Source organism: Microcebus murinus, chromosome 2 (genome assembly GCF_040939455.1).
Source record: "Microcebus murinus isolate Inina chromosome 2, M.murinus_Inina_mat1.0, whole genome shotgun sequence".
Taxonomy (NCBI): Eukaryota; Metazoa; Chordata; class Mammalia; order Primates; family Cheirogaleidae; genus Microcebus; species Microcebus murinus.
In genome coordinates this window covers 115,024,434-115,040,218 of record NC_134105.1, presented here as the reverse complement: position 1 = coordinate 115,040,218, position 15,785 = coordinate 115,024,434, and the positions used below count along the sequence as shown (strand labels likewise).

Genomic DNA, 15,785 nt, shown 5'->3' with positions numbered 1-15,785 from the left:
GTTTTCTATAGGAAAATCCTTGAGAAAGAGTCATCTACTAGATAAACTCTATAAGAGCAAGCACATTTTAGGAGTCATAATCAGCAAGTGCTTTTCTTTAAAATGTTGGTTTCTCACATCTGAAATCCAAATCAATGAATTTTAAGAGTTACTTTGCTGTTATTGAAATGGATCAAAAAATGTTATAGTGTTATAACAATTTAATACAGGAGCCCAAAGAAGTACTGCAAAAATATTTTGTTGGACTACTAACATTTTTTGTTTATATTCCAGGTTTATTTTTTGTTTTGATCAAGTGAAATTTTCTTTCTTTCCAGGTATAGTTAATACTTTCAACTCGAGGATTATTTTCTAACTCTTTTAATTATAAACATATGAGGTGTCTTTCAATTTTTCAGATATGTTACACATTCTCTCCTGTAGGGCTTAGAAAAATACTATATGCCATTTGTTTTGAGTACTTATCTCTCCATTCCCCATTCTCTCTGAGGAAGGGATATTTAATCCACTGCTTATACAGACCTGAAGATAAGTAGAAGTTATCTTAACAAAGAGTGAGGATGGGAGGGGACAGCATGATTACAAAAATCCTGAGGAGGGAAAGTATTTGGTATAGCCTCAAAATTCAAAGAAGGCCAGAGTGAACGGAATGGTTAGAGAAGAAAAGAATGTTGTAAATGAGCTAGAAAAGTTGTTTGCAATCAGATCAAGCAGAGGTTTGCATTTCACAATAATGACTTAAATATATTCCTTTAAGTAAAATTTATAGGTCAAAGGGGAGTAAGGGCTTGGAAGCTAGTTTCAAATTCAGGCTTTAACATTTACCAGCTGTGTGACCGGGGCTTAAGTGATTATAATGTACCTATGTTGTAAACGGTCAGAGATAAATGACGATAAATCATGAAATGATTAGTATAATGCCTGATATAATGTAGTTACTCTATAAATGAGTATAGATAATATATAACATATGAAGCAATTCAATTTCTGAAATCAATGAAGAGTGATACACACTCTTACTTGATAAACATTTTGCTTATAATGGATATGGGACTGTTTCTATTGTTATGAATATAGATTATTCAATTCCTTCTTAAATATTAGTTATAATATATATATATATATTTGTGTATCTGTGACACTGAAACTCAGTGTATCACCTAAAACAAAAAAATTGAAAAAGTACACTAAGGTATCTGTTTTATTTCTTAGCATATTACATTTATTTCTGTCTGGGCTATGATTGATTTTGACCAAACCTACTATTAAAGTATATTCACTATAACATACCTTAAGGTTTATGGTATGGTCTTATACTCCAAGAAAAAGTTTTCAAGTGAGTGTCCTTTCATTTGACCGTTTTTCAATAAACTTACTTCATGAGGAAATAAATTTACTGTGCTAAGATCTAACACTCACAAAAATACTAGTTCAGAAGTTATGCTGCCTTCATTTTGTGACATTAAGGAAATTATATAAATCCCTTTAAAGCAGATCTTAATTAACATGTTTTTCAAATATATAATAATTTTAATATTACACTAAAAGTTCCTACCAGCTCGGATATGATTCAGTGAAGCCAACATCCTCAACATGAAAGAGGCTGGAACTGTAATGGTGTTTCTAGTCTCTTCCAGCATGAGCTCGTTTCGAGTTATAACCTACAAGGCAAGTTAAACAACCATGTCAAAGATCATAGAGTAACTGTACCTTTTTCTTTAAAATTAGGAAAACAGCATAAAATTAGCAGGTCCTAGGAGGAAATTACTTCATTCTTTATATGTATGATGTTTATATTTCTGCCTTAAGGCTACTCAATGCCAAATACCTACTTTAAGTTGTATTTAAAGAAAGAAGATCAGAAAACACCACTTTTTCAACTGGCAGAAAGACAAAGGTCAGACTTTGAGGCCACTTAAAACATTCAAGAATTCAGTTTAGCTTTTACTTGTGTTTCCCAGAGCAGTCTACTTTGTGTTGTCTCATTAGTTTCCTCTATTGCAGAACTGATATTTCAGTGATACAACAGAGTTAAATTATTATCCCTGGGTCACTTGGATCCCTTGAGAAGACGTTACCTTTACTGAGGCAAAGCAGTCTTGAAAAATAAACTTTGTGGCAAGAGTTAACAATGAATTGTCTTAAGTACTAAGAATAGGACCAAATGAATACTCATGAACATCTAGGGATCTAATGTTTAATCATGAGCAAAGGAAAAAAGAAAGAGGAAAAGCAAAGAACATGGTGAAGGAAAAAAAGGAAGAAAGAAAGAGCATGAGAGGAAGAGGAATGCTACTCTGATTAATAGTTCCTCAATGATATAATAATCCCCAATTGATTAGGGTGCCCCACAAGGCCCTTTATAATCTTGTCCCCACCTACATCTTGAGTCCAACTGAGCTACTTTTGCACATACACTCAGGCACACGGATGGTTCATTTACCTTATAATAACTTGGCATATGCTGATCCTGTTTCAAATACTCCTCTGCTCCTTCTCTGCCTAGTGAACTACTACTTCTCAAACTGCAGTCCAACTCTTATGTTCTCTGTGAAGACTTTTTCATCCTATCTGTCCTGTTTACAAAGACAGCTTTGCCCTTTCTACAGGCTTCCAAAACACTACACATTCACCTCTGACACTGATCCCACTACAGTATGTTCTGGTTGTTTGTTTACATGTCTGTCTTTCCCAGTTTGAGGGTAGGCCTTTCGCTTTTTAAACGCAGCACTTGTGTACATCAAGTGTTTTATAAATGTCTATTCAATAAATGAAAATGTATGTGGGAACTGTGCGATAGACTGTCAACTTTGGTCTACAGTAGTGGTTTGCCTACTTACTAACATTTTTAGCAATGGACCTGCATTTTGAGAAGATATATGGAAACACACAAATAAAAACCCTGGTTGTTATCCGCTACACATGTTAATGTTAAAGAAAAAAAAAAAAGAAGTAAAAATTAAAAAAAATTTTAAATAAAAACAACAACAACAAAAAGCCCTGGTTGAAGTTGGGAAGGAAAGGCTTAGAGTTCAGCCTTCCTATCATCTACCTTCCCTCTCCTAATCCCATAAGGAACCCAGAGTACCACAGAACTTAGTTTGAAAATGACTGCTTTAATAAGAAGCTTAAAAATCTTAAAATATAATTAAGAAAGGAAAAGATTCTCCAATAATTTGTTCTTTTCTGATTCTGAAAGAGAAAGTCCCATTTCCTGTTTAAGAAAAACTCAAACTAGAAAAATGGCTATGATTATGGAGAATATAGTAAAATTGTTTTCTTAAAAAGACAGAATATTTTTGTGATTCTTTATTATAACAGCACAAAGAGTCAAACCTATTTTCTTAAACTACAATATATCTAATCTGTTATTTCTAATAATTAATATTATAATTAGTAAGCTGCTATTTCAATTTTATAAAACTCCCTAGTATTATAGCCATGTTTTTATTTTAATTTTTCTTAAAATCTGATCTCCTTAACTGCATTGACTTGTTTTATGTTAGCAACTAATAGTAAACTGCTTTGATTTTTCTTAGGAAAGCATTTTAGGAATAAATTGAAATATATATAAATAATAAGTATAGTAAATATCTTACTTCATCAGCAAGTTTTCGATTAAAAATCCTTGACTCTTCTAGTGGTGACCAGATCTTTATGTCATAATCTATGCCAGATGAGGCTAGAACTAGAAGTAAAATTTACATGTTAATATAATGCTTAGAAACATGCCACTCATTCCAGACATGCATATATTATGCATATGTGTATGTATACAGCAAAAGTGAGCTTGAATGGAAATTGTGCCTATACATGTAACTGTTACTTGAAAATGTTATTTTGAAGATTTCCTAAAACTTACCCTAGAACAAAATTATAAGACAATCTTGAAGTCACTCAAATTTCTGTCTTACTCATTGTTCTTTTATGAGATATTTGGGCAATTTCACACAGAAGGCATCCAATGCTTTTGTTCTGATAAATTAATTCAGTTATGTGAAGACTAAAAAGAACTGGAGGTTCAGCTGGGTAAGTAGTAAAAAGTTGTCATGTCAAACCTCTTATGGCTGATAAAATGTAGAAGCAATATTAGGAGAATAAACAGCTTAACCCATTTCCTTATGCTTTCTGCCAAAAGCAGATTACAGGTGCTTTCTGTTTTAAATCTAAGTAGAGCTATAATTTACTCTAGTGGTGCCTACTAGGATAATTTGGACTATTCTTACAACATTAACAACTAGGAAAAAATTGGAGATGATGAATCATACAATTTTTAGTCATTGCCCTATAAAAGATCATCTTACTTGGGTCAAATGGATGTGGCTGTAGGCAGTTGACCACATGATTATCAGCTTCCAAAAGCATCAAGTGCTCAGCAGTGTGCCGATCCCAAATGAAGATATGGCCACAGTCAGAACCACTCATTACAAAGTTAGCACCCCAGAAATTGGCTTCTTTTATCTAAGGGTTTAAAAAAAGTAAGTTATAAGAAAATTCAATTCAAAGTTATTAAAACAAAGAATTACGCTATTCTTATGTTCAAAAAACAAACTGGCTTAGAAAATAGTAAAATTAAAAACTGATGTGGGCCGGGCGCTGTGGCTCACGCCTGTAATCCTAGCTCTTGGGAGGCCGAGGCGGGCCGATTGCTCAAGGTCAGGAGTTCAAAACCAGCCTGAGCAAGAGCGAGACCCCGTCTCTACTATAAATAAAAAGAAATTAATTGGCCAGCTAATATATATATAAAAAAAATTAGCCGGGCATGGTGGCACATGCCTGTAGTCCCAGCTACTCGGGAGGCTGAGGCAGAAGGATCACTCCAGCCCAGGAGATTGAGGTTGCTGTGAGCTAGGCTGACGCCACGGCACTCACTCTAGCCTGGACAACAAAGTGAGACTCTGTCTCAAAAAAAAAAACAAAAAACAAAAAAACTGATGTGAGTCTTTGTCTTCTAGTTTCTTAAACTATGAGTATAGGAACTTTGCTTTGTTTAATGCTATATTTACAGTGTGTTAACACATTGCCACACTAGAAAAAAAATTTTTTCCTTGGGGCCGCAGTATTTTATTATGAAAATAGAATAAAAACTCTGAAAACAAAACAATCCTTTCTATGTTTTTTTTTTTTTTTTTTTGAGACAGAGTCTCGCTTTGCTGCCCAGGCTAGAGTGAGTGCCGTGGTGTCAGCCTAGCTCACAGCAACCTCAAACTCCTGGGCTCAAGTGATCCTACTGCCTCAGCCTCCCGAGTAGCTGGGACTACAGGCATGTGCCACCATGCCCGGCTAATTTTTTCTATATATATTAGCTGGCCAATTAATTTCTTTCTATTTATAGTAGAGACAGGGTCTTGCTCTTGCTCAGGCTGGTTTTGAACTCCTGACCTTGAGCAATCCGCCTGCCTCTGCCTCCCAGAGTGCTAGGATTACAGGCGTGAGCCACTGCGCCCAGCCTCTATTTTTTTTTTTTTGAGACAGAGTCTCACTCTGTTGCCCTGGCTAGAGTGCCGCGGCGTCAGCTCAGCTCACAGAAACCTTAAACTCCTGGGTTCAAGCGATCCTACTGCTTCAGCCTCCTGAGCAGCTGGGACTACAGGCATGCGCCACCATGCCCAGCTAATTTCTTTCTATTGTTTTTAGTAGAGATGGGGTCTCACTCTTGCTAAGGCTGGTCTTGAACTCCTGAGCTCAAACGATGTGTCCGCCTAGGCCTCCCAGAGTGCCTAAAACACATTTTCAATTATCAATCTTTTTATTTTAATTTTAGCGTATTATGGGGGTACAAGTGTTAATGTTACATATATTGCCCATGCCCCCTCCACCCTCAATTGTCAATCTTTTTAAAAGGGTTTTTTTGTTTTTTTTCTTGAAACAGTCTTGCTCTGTTACCCGGGCTAGAGTGCCGTGGTGTCAGCCTAGCTCACAGCAAACTCAAACTCCTGGGTCAAGCGATCCTTCTGCCTCAGCCTCCGGAGTAGCTAGGACTACAGGTGCACACCACCAGGCCTGGCTAATTTTTTCTATTTTTAGTTGTCCAGATAATTTCTTTCTATTTTTAGTAGAGATGGGATCTTGCTCTTGCTCAGGCTGGTCTCAAACTTCTGACCTCAAGTGATCCTCCCACCTAGACCTCTCAGAGTGCTAGGATTATAGGCGTGAACCACCACACCCAGGCAAAAGAGTTTTAAAGTAGTCTTACTATATTTTGCAATCAACCTGGATTACCTAAGTCCAAATCCTCCTCTCCAAAACTAACAGAGGTTGCTAATATGAGCTTAAAAAAATCTACTAGAAACCTTTCAGGTAGACAGCAAATGTGAAACAGCAAAAAAGATGCAATGGTTACTGGCATAAGCTAAAATTTTAAAAAATCTACATATATTTCTTTAGTAGACTATGGTTTTATGGTAAAAAAATAATAATCTTTCACAATATAAGACTAAAAGAGCCATGTTTATTTTTTTTTTTGAGATAGAGTCTAATTTTTTGTATATATATTTTTAGTTGTTCAAGTAATTTCTTTCTATTTTTAGTAGAGACGGGGTCTCACTCAGGCTGGTTTTGAATTCCTGACCTCGAGTAATCCTCCCGATTCACCCTCCCAGAGTGCTAGGATTACAGGCATGAGCCACCACACCCGGCCAAGAGCCATGTTTAAATAAAGAGATAACTGTAAAGGTTTAACAATGTAATATTGAAATAATACTGGCAATATAGAAGATAATCGTTATGGGAAAAAACATTCATATTATAAACTGCAATTTCACCAAAGAATGCTGTAAGAATTCAGTACCATTGTCCTGGAGTTGCGATGGCCCTTATAAACCATCTTTACTAGTGGCCTTCTAATGTTCAAAGTATCCAATTCTTCCATTTCTTTCCTTTCCTTTCTCCGCCTGAAGAACTCCTGAATGCGGGCAACAGCAGAGCGTCTATGAATTACACAACAAAACAAAATCCAAAAATAAATTAAAAAATTAACAAGACACTACAGAATGATAATGAGGAACTTTAAAATATAGTGAGTCTAGAAAATATTTAAACACATTATCTCAATAAGGCACCCCCAACCAAAAGCATTAAGAGGCAGACACAGCAGTGAGATATCAGACTAGTCGAGTTACTACAACAAAGTATTTTAGTTAAGAGGTCACTTAGAAATTTGGTACTGGTTGAAAAGTAAAGGAAATAGCATGCGGCACACTGGTTTTTAAAGGGCTATTTTGTAAAAACATAATACAGACAAAATTCATGTGCAATTTAACTACAAATAAATTATATTCAATGTTCTTTCTTCTCCTCTTTTCCATATTAGGAAAAGTAAAGGTATAAAGAGAAACAAACAAAAAAACAAACAAACAAACAAACAAAAAAAACTAAGGGTAACATATAAGGAGTGGATAACATATAAACAGTGGATATACTTATGTTTTGAGATTTTATTTAAAATATTGTCTAAAGATGTTCCAAGAACAGATTACTCAAGAAAAAGAGAATAAATATTAATATATCAGCAATAAGACAAGGACCTTCAAATAGCATCATTTCTTTATGAACACTATACTAAAGATTTAGAACTAATGAGGCAGATTGTAACCTCTTAAGAACTAATTTGATAACAGAATACCAAATTAGAACAAAGGACTAATATGAAGAACAAAGGACTCTTTATTTATTTTGAAACAGAGTCTCCCTCTGTCACCAGGAGTACAATGCCATGGAGTCACCCTAGCTTACAGCAACCTCAGATTCCTGGGCTCAAAGGATTCTCCTGCCTCAGCCTCCCCAGTAGCTGGGACTACAGGTGTGTACCATCATGCCCTGCTAATTTTTCTATTTTTAATAGAGATAGGGTCGGTCTTGTTCTTGCTCAGGCTGGTCTCGAATCCCTGAGCTCAGGTGATCCTCCCTGCTTAGCTTCCCAGAGTGCTATGATTACAAGTAAGTCTGATCCACCACATCTGTCCCTAAATGACTTTTTAAAACTGATTTAACTATTAAAAGAAACTGCTCCTAACATACGATATTACTTAATAATTTTGTTACTTTGAATCTGTTATTTAAAATATATTTTGACAAATAGGCCAAAAGTTCATAATATCTTAAAAGTTCACAAATCAGTAAGAAAAATGAACTTCTTAACAGATAAATGTACAAAAAGATGCTCAGTCTCACTAATAAGATAAAAAAAAACCAAATTCATGTCTTTTTATGTTTATCAGACTGAACAGATTTTTATGTCTATCAAGAATGGCAAGAGTTCAGGAAAACAGGTACTATTGGTAGAAGTTTGAAAGTGGTTGTACATATTTTAAAAGCGTATTCTTTTATTGTAAATTTTCCATTGACATACAGCACATGCACAGGAAGGTACAAAATCATAAGGTACATAGTTCAATGAATTTTCACAAATGGAACAGGCCCATCTAACCAGCACCAGTATTGAGAAACAGACCATAACCAGAATTCCTGAAATCTCCTACGTGCCCCATTCCCATGATTACTTTCCCCTCAAAGGAAATCACTATTCTGACTTCTAATACCATGGATTAATTTTGCCTGTTTATGAACTTCACTTAAATAGAATCATACAACATGTATTATTTAGCTCAAAATTGTTTTTAAGATTCATCCATATTGCTACACTTAGCTATAGTTCATTCATCCTCTTTGCTGTAGAGTATTACTTTTTATAAACATAATTTATTTATCCATTCTACTATTAGTGGGCATTGGGTTTTTTATAGTATTTTCTTTTTCCTATTGCCTGCATAATTTCAGAATGTTTATAGTATTTATTAAAATGGGGCTACTATTAACATTTGGTCATGTCTTTTGATGAACATATATACATATTTATGTTGGATATATACCTAGGAGAGGAATTGCTGGACCACAGCATGTGAATAATGTTCAGCTTTAACAGACAGATACTACTAAAGCTAGGGTCTATTTGTAGTTTTCCAAAGTGGTTGTACAAACTTACATTCCCAACAGCAATAAAGTCAAGTTTCAGTACAATATATTTTTGAGGAGAAATTAAATAACATATACTAAATCTTAAAACATGTATAAGCTTTGACTCAGCAATTTTACTTTAAAAAATGTATACTGTAGAAAAATTTACGTATGCAAATATATAATTTTTTTCACTGCAGAACTGTAATTGAGAAAGACTGGAAATAATCTAAATGTTTACATAGAAAGAATGTGTTAAATAAATTATGGTGCATCTGTACACTAGAATACTTACATCACCAATAAAAAGGATAAGGAAGACCCATAAACAACTATATGAAAGATATCAACATTATATTAACTGAATTCAAAACACAGGCTTAAGAATAATTCATAAAAAATATATATATGCATAGAAAGACACCAAATTATTCATAAGAATTTTAAAAATAATAATCATGTAACAATTACTTTTTATAATAAAAAGATAAATTTCTTTTTCATAAAATAAAATGGTACACTCTGAATTACATAGACATATTTCCATGCTAAGTATGTCTAAAAACGGAGTCCACACGTAAGTTTTTTTTTTTTTTTTTTTTGAGACAGAGTCTTGCTTTGTTGCCTATGCTAGAGTGAGTGCCGTGGCGTCAGCCTAGCTCACAGCAACCTCAAACTCCTGGGCTCAAGCGATCCTTCTGTCTCAGCCTCCCAAGTAGCTGGGACTACAGGCATGAGCCACCATGCCCGGCTAATTTTTTCTATATATATTAGTTGGCCAATTAGTTTCTTTCTATTTATAGTAGAGACGGGGTCTCGCTCTTGCTCAGGCTGGTTTCAAACTCCTGACCTCGAGCGATCTGCCCGCCTCGGCCTCCCAGAGAGCTAGGATTACAGGCGTGAGCCACCGCGCCCGGCCACACGTAAGTTTTTAAGTTAGATATAGTTAGAAACTCTCAAACAGAAAGCTGACATGTTTAGTTTACTCTGATTATCTCTTTCTGATTGAGAGGTGGGAATGGGAAAGGCAAATGTTCTCAAAAAAGACATAATTAATGTGGTTGGATATCTCTCTCTTTTTTAATGTAGAAGAAAAAAGAAAACACTATGAATAATTTAAAAATATGTTATTAGCAAGAAATCAATAAAGAAAAAACTTTTTTGCTAAGAAAGTAGTTATCAGGTAGCAGAGGAAATAACTTTGCTGGAAAGCCAAAGGACCTAAGAGCTATAAATGGGAAAAAAAAAATAAGTGACAATAATTTAGATGACAGCTCAAATCATTTAAAATTAGATGTATGGGCAAAATTAAGGCTGTATTAGTAATGAGATAATAATTATTAAGAATTAATGAGGACTATACCGAAGCATAAATGTTAATTCAAAAAGTTGTTTAGCTTAACTGTCCTTATACAGAATAATTTTAAAATCTGGGTCTTAAATTATACAGTTTATATTAGACAGTTTAGATCAAAGATTATATTTAGATTTATATAACTTGTTACATGAATATATCTGGCTTTCAAGTGGGAACATTTGTAGCACCAGCAACAAAAGACAGAATTAAACATGGGTGATGTTGAGAAAGGTAGGAAGATTTTGGCTCAGAAATGTGGCCAGTGCCACACCTTGGGAAAAGGAGAAAAGCACAAGAGTGGGACAAATCTTCATGCTCTCTTTGGGCGGAAGACGGTCAGGGTGCTGGATTCTCTTACACAAATGCCAGTAAGGACAGAGGCAGACATCACCTGGGGATAGAATACACTGGAACATGTGGAGAATCCCAAGAAGTACATCCCTGGAACAAAAATGACCTTTGGTGCATTAATAAGAAGGCAGAAAGGGCAGATTTGATAACGTATCTCAAAAAACTATTAGTGAGTAAAAAATAATTAGCCACTGCCTTATTTATTATGGAACAGAAATGTCTCATGACTTTTTTTATTATCTATAATTTAATTGATCTCATATATCAGAATTCAGAATATTTTTGTTAGACAGTCCTCATTTAAATAAGACTGGATTATGATTAAATGAATATGATCTTTTTAAAAATTTTGATAGGTTATTAAGCATGAAATGTCCAATTTCCTTAAGTGCTAAATTTGACAGTTGATATCTCTGACATTTCACTTTGACCCTTCTTGTTTTACTTTTATTGTGAAGGTACATCCTCATTCTTTCAAATGCACAGTTTGGTTGTGATTATCTTTCAAATTTTTTTAGAGCAATTTTTGTGAAACCATCGATAAGTAAAAAATTCATGTTATTTCTGAATATGAGTTCTATCGTGAAACTAATCTTGCACAGACAGCTCGAAATATCAACCAAGTGTTTGGGATGGATTTAGCTAAAGAAAGCACAATAAATCGATGGTTTGAGTAGTTCCGTTCTGGTGATAGTAATCTTGAAAATGAGCCAAGTATGATCCGAGACCAAGGTGGATAATGGTGAGGTGAAGGCTGTAGGTGAAAGCAAATCTATCTCAACCTACACGTGCATTAGCAGCAAGGTTTGATGTTACTATTCCAATGATTCTGGCCCATTTGAAACATATAGGTAAGGTAAAGAAGCTTGATAGATGGATACCACATGAATGAAACGAGTCAGAAAAGAAATCATCTCAAAGCTTGTCTTTCTTTGCTGTCACGATATAAAGGCAAACCATTTCTACACTGTATTTTTACTTATATGTGTGATGAAAAACGGATTCTTTTGGACAATCACAAGCATTCGGCACAAAGGTTGGATAATGAGGAAGTGTCGAAACACAGTCCAAAACTGAATATTCATCAAAAAAAGCTAATGGTGTCAGTTTGGTAGTCCAGTGCTGGTACACCACAGCTTCATGAAACCTGGTTGATCAATTACAGTGATGTCTACTGCAAACAACTGGATGAAATGATGAGGATGCTTGCAATTAAACAGCTGAGACTGGTCAAGAGAGATAGGCCAATCCTCTTGCAAGATAACACTAAACCACACGTCACACAAACAATGCTGCTCATCACACAAACAATGCTGCTCAAACTACAGAAGCTGGACGTGGAAACTTTGTCATCTACTGTATTCACCAGACCTTGCACCAACTGACTACCACTTCTTCCAGGCTTTGGGCCACTTCTTGCAAGGAAAAATATTTAATTCTCAACAAGTTGTGGAAAATGCCTTTTGCAATTTCATCACCATTTGCTCTCTAGGGATTCTTCGCTACTGGCATAAACAAGCTACTGTTAAGATGGCAAAACTGTGTTGATAGTTTAGGCATGTACTTTGATTAATTGTAGTGCTTCTTGTTTGAGATATAACAAACTCAAGTTTTGATTTGAAATCGGACATTTCATATTTAATGACCTAATAATTCCAGTTTAGCAAATGCTAACACTGTTTCTGCCTGATTAGTAATGTTAATTAACCTGATTAGTAATGTTCAACTTTTCCCAAAGATGGTGAATGCCATCTCAAAAACTTATTGGAGACTGGTTTACATTTAGACATAACTGGTTATATAAATATATTTAAATACCAGGGAAATCCCTTCATTGTCTCAGAACCAAGCAAGAGCCCCATGTTTTAATTTGTATTCATTAGCCTGCTAACGGCAAGGGTTGAAGATAAGGTAGCAATGTCTACTTTATATTTTTGGTCTTAACTATGCCAATCTAATTAGAATTCCCTGTATCTAAAATGCTGCCTTTTCCTTATTGAAAGCCATTTTAGTATGATTTATGTGTAATACCAAATGAAGAATATTTAACACTTCTCAAATTAAAAAAAATGATTAGGTAAGTTACTACTATCCCATTGTAGGAAAATTATCTAAAAGAGAGAAAAATCTTATAGTGCACATGTTATAAATTAGAAGATATAAAGTAACAACAGATGTTATAACCATATATACAATCACATACAGCAGGTCCGCAGATAATGTTAATTTGTTCGATGTTGTTCTGATATAACGTTAACAAGAACACAAATTGATTCCTGGCTGGGGCCACTGTCTTGTGTGGAGTTTGCCCGTTCTCCTCATGTCTTTGTGGGTTTTCTTTGAGTACTCCAGTTTCTGCCTACATCCCAAAGATGTGCATGTTAGGTGAACTGGCAAGTCTAAACTGTCCCAGTCTGAATGAATGTGGGTGTGTGTGTGAGTGGCCCTGCTATGTGATGGCATCCTGTGCAGGGTTGGTTCCCACTTTGTGCCCTGAGCTGCCAGGATAGGCTCTGGCCACCCTCGCCTGGAACAACTGGGTAAATAATTATCTTACTTGTTTTTATTAATCTTTCTTAAATGTATGTACAGCTTACATTATTTCAATGTTTAATACTGGAAATGTTTTGGTCTTGTCTTAGCAATTTGGTGATATTTTTGCGACCAGAAATATGTTGTCTGAATGTAACTCTTATTATATCAATTAATCTATGGTAAAACTGGTTTCATTATATGTTGTTTTACTTAAAGTCACTATTTCCAAGAACTTATAGAACAAGGGTCCCCAACCTTTTGGCACCAGGGACTGGTTTCATGGAAGACAATTTTTCCATGGACGGTGGGAGGGGGGCGGGGGAAGAGGTGGAGCTCACACAGTGATGTGAGCGACAGGAAATGGCAATAAATACATATGAAGCTTTGCTGGCTGGCCCACAACTCACCTCTTGCTGTGTCCCCCCACCCCCTGTTTCATGGAAGACAGTCTTTCCACAGACGCCAGTAGGTGGAACTCTGTGGCCTGGTCCCTAACAGGCCACCAACTGGGCACTGGAGACCACAGCTATAGATGGCATTAAGTGAGGACTTACTGTAAGTATTTCACTCAGCTAACAGTTCTAAAGAAGTGAATAAACCTAGAATGAATACATTAAAACAACTTTCCTAAAAGAAATCTCATAAGAAATACTGAAAGTATATACCACTGAAAATAATAAATTTGAAATTTAGTTTGTAAAGTGATCAAATGAAAATGATGTATATATAAGAATACCAATCAGGCCAGGCGCGGTGGCTCACGCCTATAATCCTAGCACTCTGGGAGGCCGAGGTGGGCGGATTGCTTGAGGTCAGGAGTTCGAAACCAGCCTGATCAAGAGCGAGACCACGTCTCTACTATAAATAAAAAGAAATTAATTGGCTAACTAATATATATATAGAGAAAAAATTAGCTGGGCATGGTGGCACATGCCTGTAGTCCCAGCTACTTGGGAGGCTGAGGCAGAAGGCTTGCTCGATCCCAGGAGTTTGAGGTTGCTGTGAGCTAGGCTGACGCCACGGCACTCACTCTAGCCTGGGCAACAAAGCAAGACTGTCTCCAAAAAAAAAAAAAAAAAACCAATTAGCAAACAAATATCTATTAAAAGCCTAAATATTTGCAAAGCTGTTTTTGAGATAATTATTTTCTGACATGTTATGTTTATTTGACACATAATTTAAAATTTATACAAGATGCTATAGTTAAATAAGGGGAAATTTCAGAAGTAAAAAAAGTAATAGTAACAAAGAGTATAAATTCCAATCCAATGGAGGAAAAGAAGGAGAATAAAAGAAAGAAGAAAATCAGAAAAAGAAAAAAAAAGAAATATGAGAAATATGATAATTAGAAGTACAAAATTAGAAATAAGTTCAAATATAGCTATATTTAAATAGACCAAATTTGCCTATGGAAAAAAAGAGATTGTATAGAACACATTTAAAGCATGACAGATCAAAGGCAATATACGTGACCTTAACATTTGTACCCCCATAATATGCTGAAATAAAAACATAAAAATAAAATAAACTAAAGCATGAGGACAAGGAAAAGTTTCAAACAAAAAGATATTGTGGCAAATATTAATACTAATCAAGGTGGCATAATCACACAAAAAACACTAAAATTAAAAAGCACTAAGGATAGAGAAAAGTTTACTGAGTTAAAACTTTACTAAGTTAAATTCACTCAAAAGATATAACAGTTTAATGTATATGCACCCAATAAAAATAGCCTAAAAATACGCAAAAAAAGAAAATGACAGAACCACAGGAATTAGAGAAAGCCACCATTATAATGGAGATTTCAAGACACCTGTAAGTCCAGTTGGCCAAAAAAAAAAAAAAAAACCATCAAAAATACATAGATGATTTGAATAACACAATTTAACAAGCTTAATTCAATGGTCATATATAAAATTCTACACCCAAGAATTATAATTATATTCTTTTCAAGGACCCATGAAACATTCATCAATTTATCATGCACAAGGCCACAAAGGCAGTTTCTATAAATTTCAAAAATTAGGTCTCAAGTCAACTATATTCTCTGACCACAAATTAGATGTTAATGACAAAAAAAGCTGAATATGTACAACCTAAGAAGTTGGAAAACAACCACAAAATAATCTTAAAGAATGGAAGGATGTAATAAAGAAAAAAACGGAAATAAAAATGAAAAGGTTAACATATATTAGAGAATCTATAAAGCCAAAAGTTGTTTCTTTGGGAAGAACAATATAGGGTTCTGCTATGATTTATAAAGAAAAAAATGAAGGGGACTAAAACAATGTTATGAATGAAAAGGCGGCTATAACTAAAGACACAGTAGAAATTAAAAAGACAATACTATAATAAATTTGAAAAATTACATAAATTGACAAATTCAAAAAATGAAACAGCTCCTAAAAGTGACTAAAGATGAAATAGATAGTTCAAATAGTCCTATAACTATTAAAGAAGTGAAATAATACTTAGAAACCTTACCAAAGAAAACACCAGGCTCAGCTGGTTTTTTAGGTAGGATCTACAAATAAACTTTCAAAGAAAAGATCTTTACAATCCTTTTTTGTCTTTTCTTTTTTTCTGA

The 15,785-nt window shown here is 34.8% G+C and overlaps 1 protein-coding gene and 1 pseudogene across 5 annotated transcripts in view; one reads left to right on the top strand and one right to left on the bottom strand.

Moving 5' to 3' along the window:
• DCAF6 (DDB1 and CUL4 associated factor 6) overlaps positions 1-15,785 on the bottom strand; it is a 132,466-nt gene that overhangs the window by 5,001 nt on the left and 111,680 nt on the right. For all 5 annotated transcript variants that reach the window (XM_076000362.1, XM_076000363.1, XM_012783873.3 and 2 more), the window contains 4 exons: positions 6,791-6,929; positions 4,305-4,461; positions 3,600-3,688; positions 1,556-1,661 (listed from right to left, as the gene is read on the bottom strand). In XM_076000362.1, coding sequence (XP_075856477.1) covers positions 1,556-1,661; positions 3,600-3,688; positions 4,305-4,461; positions 6,791-6,929 — 491 coding nt within the window. The remainder of the gene's footprint in view (positions 1-1,555; positions 1,662-3,599; positions 3,689-4,304; positions 4,462-6,790; positions 6,930-15,785) is intronic.
• LOC109730365 (cytochrome c-like) lies at positions 10,379-11,620 on the top strand (annotated as a pseudogene).